The sequence below is a fragment of the Thermobia domestica genome, chromosome 11 (assembly GCF_964235325.1).
Source record: "Thermobia domestica chromosome 11, izTheDome1.hap1.1, whole genome shotgun sequence".
In the NCBI taxonomy this organism is placed as follows: Eukaryota; Metazoa; Arthropoda; class Insecta; order Zygentoma; family Lepismatidae; genus Thermobia; species Thermobia domestica.
This window is the reverse complement of record NC_137464.1, coordinates 115,092,019-115,107,220: the sequence shown is the minus strand read 5'-3', so window position 1 is coordinate 115,107,220 and position 15,202 is coordinate 115,092,019. Positions and strand designations below refer to the sequence as shown.

The 15,202-nt window shown below is 33.6% G+C and overlaps 1 protein-coding gene across 2 annotated transcripts in view; it reads left to right on the top strand.

Annotated features, from left to right (window-relative positions):
- The window catches only part of LOC145664365 (uncharacterized), a 68,548-nt gene extending 54,442 nt beyond the window's left edge, over window positions 1–14,106 (top strand). For both annotated transcript variants that reach the window (XM_081731005.1, XM_081731007.1), the window contains exon 8: window positions 13,542–14,106. In XM_081731005.1, coding sequence (XP_081587131.1) covers window positions 13,542–13,702 — 161 coding nt within the window. In that variant the 3' untranslated portion in view covers window positions 13,703–14,106. The remainder of the gene's footprint in view (window positions 1–13,541) is intronic.
- The last annotated feature ends 1,096 nt before the right edge of the window (window positions 14,107–15,202 follow it).

Genomic DNA, 15,202 nt, shown 5'->3' with positions numbered 1-15,202 from the left:
TGGCATAATTGATTACTCAAATTCAACATTAACAATTCTTCATAACATCTTAAATAGGTTAATATAAAGTATAAGGGCGCACACAGACTAGATCACATAATTCCTGCAATGGATCAAATTGGTCTATTACACTATGTCACACATCTAAGACGTTAAAACACATGTTTAGTTATTTAAGATGAAACTCTAAACGCCAAACTTCATGTCTCTAACCTTGAGGAATTTCGAGAAATGAATATCTTACTATAATAATTGGAACCTTCACCCCACTTTCTTCCCATATCACTTATTCCCTTTTAATCGTGTGTACGCTGAAACACATGTTTAATTATTTTTAATGAAAAGTCGAAATACCAAATTTCATGTCTCCAACAATAAGGGATTCCGAGCTATGACCATCTTCCAATAATTATAATTTGTGCCTCTTTTTCTTCCTACCCTCTTTTCTAGATCAAATATGAAAAAACACAAACACGTATTATTTTAAATGAAAAATCCAAATACTGAAATCCATGTCTCTTAACTTTAAGAGATCCCGAGATATGGGTATCTTTTAACAACAATAATAATTGTAGTCTCACCCCATCTCTTTTTCTAACCCATTTGTCTTTGCTTCTAGGTCAAATATCAAGAAACGCTTAAACATGTCTAACTATTTTAAATGAGAAGTCCATATACCAATGCTTCAAACCTTCAGAGTATGAAATACTGACATTTTAATGTAACAATCGCCACCCCTATTTCTCCCCTTTCCTCGTCGAATTAAAAAAAAAAAATCCTTAGTGCCACAGAAAGTGGGATTGCCTTCCAGAGACTGTCCGAAAAAATGAACCTAGAACCTTACGAATTCCCCCTTTAGTTCCATTTTTGCCATAGTCAGGGGTGGAAATTGAATGATAATATTGCAGTATGCATATGATAGTTTCATTGTAGACAAACAAAATAACCACAATGCAGAAAATTATGGCAATTTTAAGTCGCAAATGTGATACATTATTCATATATATATATATATTTATCTAGAACGATTAAATAAGTGATGGAAGTAGAGAAAATATCGTAACTTGAAACAGTATAACAATTAACCATCTGTTCCACACAATCTGTTAATTGTTTCACTTCCAATTAGAATGTCCCCAAACTAAACATTTATCCAGTTACCAAAAGCTAAAAGAAAGAAGCAATTTATGAAAAATCCGTTGAAGTCAAAAGGGTAAAAGCAAGAATATTTGAAAACATTCTTCTGCTTTCTGGTAGAACATGTGATTCATCCGGCCCCGTCTTTTGCGTAGGAGATTGAGAGGGGAGTATATTTCAGGAAACAAAGTAAAATCACATGTACTTGCGATGTCAGTATTACAGCCTTAAACCGAAACCTGAATAAATTTTGCTGCACATAAGACGAGTTACTTTTCTTTCATTTTTAAGCTTGGCTCTTAAAACGATATTTCTGTCAGGAAAACAGATAAAGTATTTTGTAAGTTATTTTGTATAAAGTCCTTCAGCAAGTAACTCTGTAATTAGTATTCAAAATAAACAAACAAACACGATGTGAAGAATCTTTAAAATTATGAATCTACAAAAATACATTAATTTATTTGCTTCTTCTATCTCTGATGCGTGAGATCCCCGGACTTTGTGGTGGACAAACACCATGAGCGTGGATGTTCTCAGGAGTTCTCTCGTTTCCTCTCACTTTCTTCATTCTACCACTATCTTCCATCTCACTATCACCGTCTCTTTTAGCCTCGGCGCATAAACGTGGGATGTTAATAAACTAAACAAAAATGCAAAACAGTGGTAGAGCGTTCACCTCTGGTGCTTGGGGTCCCGGGTTCTATCCCAGCCCCCGCCAAGTGAACTTTGTGGTGGACAAACACCGTGTGCGTGGGTTTTCTCGGGGTTCTCCCGTTTCCTCTCACTTTCTTCATTCCACCGATTCATTCATTATTCATCATCACCGTCTCCTTTAGCCTAACCGGCATAACTGTGGGACGTAAAACTCAAAGATTTCAAAAATGCAAAAATAATGTCAATGCTCCATTATATTAAAATAACCGTTACACATTGTAAATTAATAGTATCCGACAACTGAAGGAAAGTAGGATTCTTATACAATATTCCCTATTAGAAGTTCAGTAGCTTATATTTATGTACATTTACGACATTTCGCACTTAATAACAATCCCACTTACGCCGATGAAAGTCAATAGGAAATTTCCTTTGTTTTTCTGAGATGAATCAGTATTAAACGAAAATCCTCGATCACATTCATGTTTAACTTAACAGTTACCTTTGTTTGTTTAATTGTCTCAGACTGATGTATCTACATCATATTTTCTTTATATTGCACAACTTAATCCAATGCATAACCCTATATGAATCCAAAATGTAATTTCCAACCCTGGGACAACCCAAACTTAAAAAACATTTTCCATACATTTTTCTGTCATGAAATTATCTTAGATGAATAGTGCAGTATTATAATAACAATATCATTACATAGGTTTGCATATATATGGGGTAAACCTTTGAACACTAATTTTAGAAAATGCGAAGTGCACACTTCACTCCAGTCCTTCTGGATGAAGTAGCAAGGAGAGGAAATCGCTCAGTGATAAAATAGTGGAACGTTAAACTGTGCGCAAAATAATAATAATAATAATAATAATAATAATAATAATAATAATAATAATAATAATAATAATAATAATAATAATAAAACCCAAGATCAGTGATTCGAACTCTCCCAGCGACCTGCGGTTTTTTTTCCCTCGAGAAGTTGCATTTCTCTAACTTCATTGATGTATGGGTAAAACATTCTAATCACATTTTCACTTTTACCTCCTTTAACATACACAGTAATAAAAAAAAAACCCTTTCTTATTCATTGCTGTCGTAATGAAAGGAGTTTTCCTTCCGAGTATCACATTTTACGTATATTAACATGGCGTTTTCAGTGAATCGCTTTCATTCTTCCATATAATTGTACGTTTTACTCCTCCCTTGTCTTTCAACAAGTAGAATTTTCTAAATCATTAAAATAAGTGTTTGCTTTATTTTTAAGAGTTTATGTAACGAATTTCGCACCTCCAACTTAAGCAACGAATTTCGCACCTTCAACTTCAGCGAATTCTTGCATTAGGCATTTTCTGAATAAATGATGGGAATTCGTAATATTATAGAAATCGGTCCCGTACCCTTTTCAGAAGCGAAATTTTCACAAACACTGAAATAGCATTTAATTTTTATTTAATAGCTTATATATCAATTTTCATATCTCACACTTAACTCCCTCCTTCTAGTGATCACTTTTTCAGTAAAGAATCTACCCGTTTTCGCTCTTAGGAGCGGAATTTTTGAAACTGATGAAACTTGTGTTCTCTGAATTTTATATAAGAGTTTATAAACTGAGTTTTTCATCATCAACTTGAACAAATCCCTACATTTAGCATTTTGGATATAACTAATAATCGTGTTTAATTCATTTGCGTTAAACATGATAATGCTCTCTCACCTCTCTTTTCATTAAATCTGTAATTTTCTTTCTTGATGTCTGTCTGTCTGTGTCTGTATGTGTCAAAACATTTCACTGAAAGATAGCTACAAGGTCTATAAGAATATAAGTGCGCAAGAATCACATAAAAGATAAGCTATATGTTTTTCTTATAAGGGATCCTCAAAATTTAATCAAGTTAGCCCGTAAAACTTGTTACGTAGAGTATAAGAGATACCCCTGAGCTCAAACAGTGATTTGGTAAATCTTTCTGCATAGTTTGTGTTCAAAGCTACTGCATTATTTTTAGCCCAGTCAAAATATGGTTTGACCCGGAACAAATTGTAACAGAAATTCTGTTTCGATTTTATGATAGAGAAAAGCAATCTAAACAATATATCAAAAGTGTAGCAAAATCTGACGTGTATTTTCCCGCCATTTTGAGCCGCTATATTGGATATTGGAACTGAACACTTTACTTTGAAACAGCAGGTTTATCTTCTCATAGAATTAACATAAGAACTTCGTTTTTGTGTCAAATTGATGGTAATAGATCCTAGAAGTGAGGAAAGCTGGTAAAGTCTTGCAATGACGTCGTCATATTGAAATATGGCGGCTGTTCTCCCCAAAATTACGTTACATTCGGTTTGTTACTTACAGTAATTAGCACATAACTATGGTTACAGTCATCTCGAGTCGGTCTTTTATCATGCTACTTTCATTGCAATAAATATTCCAAGCGGAGCAAGGAGTATTAAAAATGTACGCCAAACAATAAAGTATTTCACGAACCCTTTATCATAGGAAGATGAAACTCTGCATATAAACTTATTAAAAAGGTATGTATGACACGTGCTACACCAGTTTCTAAAATTCCGCTTCTGGGGAAGAAAGGGGATAATTGTTACAATATCTTAATTTCCCATTTTATAGTCATAAAATGGACAAAGCGAGGAAATGTTTCAACTGTTTAAAATGAATTTTGAATATAGCACTTGGATTGACGTAAATTTTTATCATTTCGGTTTGATTGAAGTGCGTATCCTATTTGGGAAAGAGATTTAAATATTTCACAAGTAATATTTTCAAAGTTGCTTCTTCTCTTGAGAGAAACTGGAATTTGAACTAGTTTGCGTCTGGCTTTTAAAGATTTAAGCAGTCAATATATTTAAAGGAATTGTTTATTCTATTTTTGATTTTTAGAATATATTGAATAATGTTTCGACCCTATATTAGAAACCTAGATGCACAATTTTTGGAAACTAAAAATCCGAAGTTTAATTATGGATCACGATGATTCGGCGAGAGGTCACCTTTTATATCCAGATTTGTGACTTTGATTTATTCTTAGGTTTACGTGGAAATTGTTCCATGCATAGTGTTTAGATTAATTGCAACACTTACGGATAAAAAAAAAAAAAAAAAAAAAAAAATATCTTTCCTAAATTTTATGAACTCCAAGACTGAAGGGTTGATTAGTTGAGAGTTTGGCGTCTCCTTCAGCACCGAAACTATATGAGGCATGGACCTACATCGTAGGGCATATTTTGATCGGTAAAATAAATAAACCCGTTATTCTTTACGGTCTAAACTGCATCCAGGGGGAATCAATGAAAACCTCAAAGAATATATGCGGTATGTTGCTAAGAATGAAGTATATTTGACGAAAGGTATCGTGGAACACATTTACGTTTTAATTGGGATTCAGCCTTAAATTCTTCACAGACTTGTAACATCATGCAGGGCTGGGGGTGGGAAGGGGTGAAAGCCTTAAAGAAAGGATATACCATATTCATCAAAATCAAATCATTGTTGTGAAAGTTATCAAAGAAAATTAGTTTCTTATCATATTATTTCAGTATTGAAACTTCGAAAATTTGGGGAAATTTACTCATTTTTAAGAACTTACCCTTGACCAGTTTCAACTTCCTTAATTGGAGATGATTGGGATACCCCAAAGAAAGTATGCACTCTGTTTTATCGAATACCAAAGATTTACGTAGTTCGTACCAGAAAATGGTTTTCTGTATGTGAAAATTTCTAACATTGTGAAGCTTTTATTCCTTTTTCTCCGTTATTCATCATAGATCCTTATGACATCAAACAATAAGATTGTTTTGAAAGATTGGAAGAAGGCATGTACCAAGTTTCATTAATATCGAATAAGCTTTACAAGAATTATAGTGAAACAGACAGATACACACAGAGATAAATGCTGATGGAGTCGGATGGTAGAAACTCGTTATGTTCATTTCAATTATGTATATATTTAGTTTCGGATATAAGATGATTTCTATAGTTTACTAATGGAAGAAAAATCAAGAACACCTTTTTTAAATCTAAAATTATACTTGCTGCTTTATATTATTATCTTAGCAAAAAAGTAAGAAAAAGTCTAATAGGATGAGTCTAGATCTTACTACATTTTATAATTATTCCTTCCACGGAAGAAAAAAAGTTACTTCGTGCAAATTCGAACATGAACCAGTAGACTCGTAGGTAAGAACGATACCCACTATGCCAAATATTGACGTGCTACACTCTACAATAAAATTTAAACATTCAAATGATTTTTATATTTCTTTTGCGTGGAACTTACATACACTAGTTTTTCTGTTTTCCTTGCTTCGTGATCTGATTTTCTCACACCTATTACTATAAAGGCCAAAATATACTATTCTTTTTTTCTTTTTTTTCTAATAGTTATTCTGTTAACGGTGTACCTTTCACAGATTTTAATTTCGTATTGTGTAGTATGCCAGTTTTTTTGTCTTTTTTTCCTCTTTTTTCTATTTTTGATCATATTTTATGATTTTTCTACATACCACCTGAATATTTACTTGGAGGCAATGTCTAGATCAGGCCTGTCCATGAATTGGCTCCCGGAGCCGAAGCGTGAGCGAGCACGAGCGGAGGTAAGAACAGGTGAGCACTAGTTTCGCCCCTTCCACTGCATCCGATAAGTGTTGCCAACCACACATGATGGCAAAAAACCTACGGCCAAGCCTAGGTCAGAAATTCGCACGATGTTGAAGCATTGAGCAGACGCAAGCGTGAAATGTGCAGGTGTGCTCTCCCCCTCCCCATTTCGAAAGCAGTGACGCGAAAACACTGCAGGAAATAAAATTGGTACGTTTTTTGGTCGAGGAAGACGCATGATAGAGGTTACAGTTAGCGTTGAAGTAACTAACAAATGAACAAGAAAGAAAGAAAGAAAGAAAGAAACTAATATTAAACATGTCAGCTTACAGACGTAAAAACGACTGCAAAAATCGGAAACGAATTGTTTCAGACCTCTTTAGCTTGCTTACACAATTCGTGACGTAATCACGGTCCTTAGCCAACTGGATTACGTCAATTAGCACTCGGTCTGTAACTTGTCATTCGCTTCACGTTTGCTAAGTTGTAAACGCCTTTTGTTGCTGGAGTGATAGCAGAACGACGAGAGGTTGAAAATAATAATAATAACAATGGTATTATTATTATTATTATTATTATTATTATTAGTAGTAGTAGTATTATTATTATTATTATTATTATTATTATTATTATTATTATTATTATTATTATTATTATTATTATTATTATTATTATTATTATTATTATTATTCGGACCAAAGAGGAATGAAAATGGGGATTGGAGGAAATTCATAACGAGGAATTGCATAGTTTATACCGCTCACCTAACATTGTTAGGGTCATTAAGTGTAGAAGGCTCAGGTGGGCAGGCCATGTAGCTAGAGTGGAAGAAATTAGAAATGCTTTCATAATTTTAACTGAAAACCCAATTGGAAGAAGACCACTAGGAAGACCTAGGCGTAGATGGGAAGACAATATTAAGATGGATCTTGCAGAAATAAGAGTACAGAGTAGAACCTGAATCCAGTTGGCTAAGGACAGAAGTTAGTGGAAATATTTTGTAAACGCGGCATTGAACCTTCGGGTTCCATAGGCCATAGAGTTAGTTAGTTAGGTATTATTATTTAAAAGAAATGTTCAAATGTTGTTAAGAGAGAATTACACAGAAGAACTGAGTTCCGACCAAACACTAATTTGCCGGAAGGAAATTCCAGTGCAGTCCAGTCCACTTTAAGCGTTATCCGTGTAACCCACGTTTCATATTCAAGACAGTGGGAATATTTGTTCGTATCATTCAGTTGGAACGTTTCTTTCCGAGTTTACGCTGTTACAGTAGGCCTACAACATTGTGACTTTCAAAATCAGTCAGTAACTATCGAAGAAAGACGAGCGTGTAGCTTCAGTCGTTGATATGATTTAACATTCTTTTTCACTTTTAACAAGCCACCGGCAAGCAACCAGCCAGGGACAATATATTTTTCCTTATTAAAAAGACACTCCTTGTATATATATATATATATATTAAAAAAAAAAAAAGACTAATGGTAGTCACTAATGGCCACTCTTAAAAATGGAAAATCTCTTTGGCTCTCTTAATATTTTGTTTGATTCTTTGCGATCAAAGTAACTTTAAAAGTGGAGTAAGAAATACTATTCTTCCTATTGATAGTGTAATAGTGGCTTCTAATCTCCACAACCAACCCCTTGCTAAGCCTATTCGCACACACACACATGCATAAGCTAATTTTCTGGAGATAATACTTAGATAATTACAAACAAGTGCTACAGTATTTTTTTTTCGTATCAACAGATTATCTCTTTTCCTAAAAAGCGAAACAACATAATATAACAAACCCACACTCGGATTAAGAACTTGATAATATATATATTGAAAACTGGTTTTCCATTGGGCAAACTAGCAAATTTTTATAAATGTAAGCGATGGTTTGGTTCCACCACATCCTTCTTTAACAAAAGAAAAGAAAAAAGAAGAAAAGGAGCGTACATAGTTTATCATTTGATTGCTGTTATAAGTTTGTGTTGTCTATAGTTAACGGTTACCACATTGTAAAAAACACTAAATGGCAATCAGTTACCATACATACTTTTTTTTTTTTAATTTGGTAAGCTAGTGATTACCGCCAAGGTTGACAACACTTCCGCTCCTCGAAGGACGAAACCCGAAGATTCACGAAGCACGAACAACGATATTTGCACGTAGAATGCTCGTGAGCGCTCACGAGGAGAGTTTCCACTATCTGCTCGCCGTGGCCAGGGCTGGTCTAGATGGTATATTTCTATTAGAGAATACGCACATTACTTTGTAACAGAATGGAGGAAAAATAGAGTTCACTTGTAAAGAAGTCCGAGGGATGTAAGAATCTAGGTTCAGCGTTTTGGACTTAGTCTTTGATAGCCAGTCCCACTTTTTGTGACCAGAAGTATATCTTATGTTACACACTCTATGTACTGTCCAAATTGAAATTTCAAGCTTAAGTGGTTTGTTTTAGGTATTGATAAGGCAGTCAGTCAAAGATTACTGTATAGCTACAGAACGTTCAAAACTTAAGGAAATATTGCAGTATTTTAAAATGTGATTATGTATTTTATATTGATTTTAAGACGCATATAAATATCTAAAGTTCGGCTCAAACCTCTTGGCGTCTGTCGAAAGCCAATGGTGTGCAGATGCGACGTTGTCGGATTTCGATTCCTTTCGTGTACAGTCATAACGTGAAACATTAAAACGAGAAGTTAAGATATTGAAAAACAAATTCGTTCTTAAAAATTTATTAACGCTATACTGACATGTATCATAAAAGTCTTATCATTGAAATTGCTTTCTTCTAATTCAGGAACAAAGCTATTAGACAACGTCGCCCAGCTTGCATTAGATATTATGAAAACGAGGACACGCCTTAAATGTCAGGAGGTTTGAGCCGGACTGTAGTAACCATGAACTGTAGTGATCTTGTATTAATATTTTTTTAAGTTGAAAATGCAGAAAATAAAACTTTTTTTAAAAAAAAATATATGAACTGATTTCAGAAAAGCACTCAAAAGCAGAAGATAATTTATTACTAGTATCTATAAAAAATTTTTGAAGTACCATGCCAAACAAATCTCTTCCTAATATAAAATTATTTCGATGGTATATGATTGGCTTGGCACGACTTTAATATATATTTATAATAATAATATATATAGTAATATTTATTATACATGTAATAGTAATAAATTATTTTGTGCTTTATAGTGTTTTTTAAAGACAGTTTATATTGTTTTAAAGTTTTTTTGTTTGTTTTTAGTCTGTTTTTGAAGTCGGATATTTTAAAGTTTGTATAATTTTTCTACTTTCGGTGTCCAAAATGCTTCTCACTTCTGTGTTGCAAATAAAGTGTGAAATTGTATGATGTAGCTCGAAGTATAACCACAATAACAATGGTACAGGAAAGTGAAAAGAAAAAGGGAAATTTATACGGAGAGTAGTGAAGCTTGCATTAGCTGCCACATGTATTTTAGCTATAATGTGGTATTGTAATTGCTAAAATTGTACTACTGAACAAAGTGTGTAGTGGAGCGGTGTTTAGAGTTATGTAAGCGCAGTATATACTGTGGACTGAGGTTCACAAGAAAGCTCGTGTGGTGTGCATGTCAAATTCAAATCACCGATCGGCTCATCAGTGGGCCAAGTCGAAGGCATGAGAATAAATTGATTCAGCCCATCAGGGATTTTACGTCGTAGGAAATCAATTCATGAGAAAGTTGCCGCACAGAACGAGTTAAAAATTTTCATAATAAACACTTGTGTATGTGAAACTTTTACTTGCATACAAACGTTTAGTTTTCTAGAAATGTTTATTAAAAGATTGTAAATGGACATTCAAATTGTTGAATCCGAAATACTACCCAAAGTAATGATTAATTTGAATTTCTACAAAAAATATGAATAAAAGTACTTATAAAAAGAACTCGAACGTAAGTAACTTTCAGATTTTAACTTGAAAGATCTATTTGAACTTAAATTTTGTCTTTATATATAACTGACAATGCGTGAAATTTTGCTGCTTAAGGCAGACAACAGACATAATGAAATATCCCAAACTATTCTGATAATTTTACTTGATGAAATAATTGAAGCGAAATTCCACTTTATTATCTACAATGTTCATAACATAATACTTAGAATTTGTGTTTTGACAAGTGATGCGATTTTGTTTATGTGCATTAAAGCAAATTTTCTGTTCTCATTTCAGATACGCGTATCTGTGTAATTCATTAATGTAGAATAGTGAATATTTTATTGTCAGTATCTACACAACAAAATAGTTCCTGTGTTACTGTTTGTTTTTCATAATTCAATACTTTTACAATATAATAGAAAATATGCTCATTGTTCACAATTTCGATTATAAATGTGAAATGAATAAACTATTTAATGAAGTCAACTGATTAGCACACTTCATTAATGACTTCTTGAATTTTAAAATATTGTTCACAAAATTTAGGAAATATGATGTGTTGTTTTCCTTAGGAAAGGATTATTTTATGTCAAATCATCAAGGGAGGTTGCTCGACCATCACGTATTTTTTATTTATGTGTTCATCAATCTGACTAATGACCTGCTGAGAAAGATTATCAAATTTTTGAATATGCCGCCATCTTGGATTTAGATTCATTTTTCTTCACTGCTGCACACGAAAAAAAAGTTTGCAGTAGTGCAGGAAACGGGCTACTGCATAATTACTACGAAATATAGGAAGTTCTGGTTTGTACTGCCTTAAAGCAGAGATATTGGTCTTTCATAAAACATGTAAAAACAGTTTAATGTTTTAGTAAAAAGGATTTTCAAAATCTCGAATGCAGCCATTTAAGGTACAAAATTTGCCAATGTCGAAAGCCTGTAAAATCAAAAGTACTTGATGAACTATTCTGCACAAGAACTATATCTAGAAAAGTTCTCAGAAATTGTAATATATATTTGGTCCCGAAAATAAAAACTTTTGAAAAATTTTCAAAAAGTGGAGCAGGAAGAAATTTGAAATTTTGGCCTTAAGATACTCCCACTAGTTCTGAATGGAAATTGTGAATTTCATTTTGTTGTTTGCTGCACTGATGAACGATTGACAGGCTCTCAAAATCCATACCTACAGGGTTTTTTTTTTTTTTTTTTTTTTTAAACTTGAGACTGCAGAACATCCGGAGAAATAAGCATCATGCGAAAAATATGCCCGAAATAAAAAAATTAATATTTTGGATGGAAGAATTCACCTGCGATGAAATTAGCCCACGCACGTTCTTCCTCTCCCCTCCCCTCGAGTGGAGGCAACTTTGAAATCGTAAAAGGGGGACCCCATTTTTTATTGCAGATTTGGATTCTACGGGAAAGTAAGTAAAATTTATTTTTTCGATTCATGATAGATGATGATATATTCAGGAAAAACTAGTTTCACTAAGGTTCCTTCAGCTGGGAACTTTCACGGCTCATTCCAGAATAAATCTGCGATGAGCAGTATCAATCTTTTGTCTCAAACGTTTTCTCAACTCATGGAAAGTGGCATGAAAGGTGGCTCTGTATTCGGCGTGAATTCAAATAAATCAATGTGGCGGTGTCATTAGCCGCAGTCTGCGGTCGTAATCGTAATTGGCCAGCAAACATTTTATTCGCTGCACTGCTCCTAATCATGAAACTAGACAAAACTAGTTCGAAAACAACAAATGAATGCAATTCAAAACAATTGAAGCAACTCAACGAATGTATTAAAAACTATCCAATTGAATGTGGTGTCACTAGTACCCAAAGTGTAAAACAAAATACACTTTAAAAGTAATACAAAAGAAACGAATGAAGCGACTGACAAACAGACTTCTTGATTAAAAATTAGAATGACATTTTTCTCAATTAAAGAACTGGGTGCCATATATATATATATATATATATATATATATATATATATATAAAAGTAGATAGCCTCTAAGATACTGTAGGCATGGACTACGGAGAGATGAAGCCGACTAAGATTACCACCGTCACCAAACTGCACTGCCACATTTGAATTATGTGGATTCACGCCGAATGCAGAGCAATCTTCCACACCATCTGTCACTAGTCGAGAAAGCATTAAAGATAAAACTGGTGCTGTTTATCGCAGATTTGTTCAGGAATGAAATGTTCCGGCTCCCAGTTGAAGAAACATTAGTAAAACTATTTTTTTACTGACTACAGCGCCATCTATCACAAATAAAAAAAAATTGTTCCGTATAAAATTTACGTATTTCTTTCCCTTAGAATCCTGAATCTGTTATAGAAAGTGGGGGTCCCTATTTAAGTTTTCAAAGTTGCTCTCACCCCCAGGGGGCGAGAGAGTAATTTCCTTCACCAAAATTAACTTTTTTTTTTTTTTTTTTTTGTCTGATGCTTATTTCCCCAGATATTTTGCAGTCCCTAGTTCAAAACTCACCCTATATATAAAGATTTTGAGATCCTGTAAATTGTTCCTCTGTGCAAAGCACGAAATGAAATCTACAATATGTAGGGCCAAAATTTGTTCTTGCCCCCCCCCCCATTTTGAGAAATTTGACCTTAATTTTTTTTTTATTTATTTATTTATATTTTCTTTTGGAGGACTTATGAACTCCAGCTATATTTCATCATTTCTAAAAAACTCTTCTAGTTCTAATGCAGAAAACCCAATCCAGTGGTTTCCAAATACTTTTGACTTTACAGGCTTTCAAAATTAAAGAACTTTGTCCTTTTGATGGCTTCATACAAGATCTTGAAAATGCCTTTTACCAAAACATTATCCTACCTTTATATATGTTTTATTGAAGACCAACATCTCTGCTTTAAGGTAATACAAGCTACAACTTCCTATCTTTCGTAGTAACCGTGCAGCAGCCTGTTTTCTTCACCAATGCAAACCTTTATTTTCACGCGCGGCAGTGAAGAAAAATGAATTTAAATCCAAGATGGCGGCAAATGAAAAAAATCTGATAATCTCAGCACATAATTAGTAGGGTAACCTTTAATGAAATGAAATACATAATCTTGTTGGTCGAGCAACCATTATATTTAGTATGTGATAACTTCACATGGAATGTCCCTTAACTAAGTGTCCTATTATGCTTTATTCACGTATTGAGGTCTCAAAATAAAGAAGTTATCCTTTCTGATATACTTCACAGGTACAAATTTTAGTAGCGGCAGCAGCAGTGCTTCCGAACTTGGTCCTAATGTTGTTGTTGTAGCCCAACCTGAACTCTCCATAAGTTTACTGGCTCAAAGCGGTGACGTGACCTATGGATTTGATTCCAGTTTAGATACAAAGGATGAATTTACGTGTTGACGGATAGCGAATTGTATGTGGGAAAATTTAGCTTTTTATACGTGATCTCAGGTGCAATTCTAAAAAGAAAACAATAGGTATTGTTTTGTAGTTCCTTTTTAATGATATTTAATGAACTAAATGGTGTTATGAATTCCCTAGTTGTAAATGCAAATGTACGTACTGCAAACTAATGTAATAGAATAGCTACATTATTTTTGTAGAACTACTATTTCTTTCTGTGATACTTCATGCAGCTATGTACGGTGGTTTTGCATATCCTATTTGCTATGCTTTAAGTTCTCCCAGTGTAGTCCATGTACAGAACATTAATAATTGCCAAAGGTTTTGTTTCGATGTATGTTGTTATTTAATACAGAATAATGAGTATTTATATTGAATACTTGACAGGAATAAATAAGAATCTTAAAGAAAACTTAATCACTAAATTAAAGAATTGTTGGAGCGAGCAAACTACGAAGTTACTCTTTTAAGAAATTATGTAATCTTCGAGAATTCTTGCTCAATATCAAAACTAAATAGTTTAATACAGTTAAAGATTGTGACTAAGAAATTCTGATGCGTTGTATTTGCTGTAAATATTACTGAGATCTTTTTTGTGTGTGCTTTTGCCGCTAAAATAAAAATATCAGAAGCAATGAAAAGTGCTTGTTCCTTATGAATATGACATGAACAACACATGGTAAGCATCAATAGACCATTCTTAGTACTGCAATGAATATCCTTTTAGTCGTGGATTATTTCGATCAACTCTGCTGTATAATTTGTTGCTTAATTAGTCATTACTGATGATGTTTTTCTATATACAGTTTAAAACTTCCAACTTGCCATCTATATACAGGGCAACAACATCAATAATGACTAACTAATTAACAAGTTCTATAAGCAGATTTAGTAGTGAATAAAATCAGAGTTACCGAAATAAAAGTAAGTGTGGCGCTGACCAAAATCAGAGTTGATCGAGATAATCCACGAATAACAGGATAGTCGTCGCAGTACAAAGGTAAATCTATTTGTATTTATTTAATATGTACCCTATAACTTCAATACGTAAATAACCGCATGATAGTTTTCGATTCTTACAAGGAACACCTTGAGTGCGAGGTCGCAAGTGCAATCTCTAATAAGGCTCATTTGAAAGTGTAGTGTGAATAATGATGACAGGAAAAATATTAGCTGCTAATGACTTACCATGTGCATCAGGAGGGAGATAGAAAATACGTGTCCGAGAAGTGCAGACATCAACCTTCTATAGGATATAAGTATTACACTTCACAAAATGGACATCGTCGACATTCACGAAATGTTGAAAACAAACCATTAACTTGCACCATAAACACTGAATGAAAAATGGCAGAGTAATCACAAATGTTCGCACCATCAAGATCGAAGGCGAACTCTTTGGGTGTTACAAACCGTTCAGGGCGTTCAGCTAGGTATCTACTCTTAAAGAATGCATATAGAATCATATTGGTGTAACAGGTGCCATCAGATTCCATC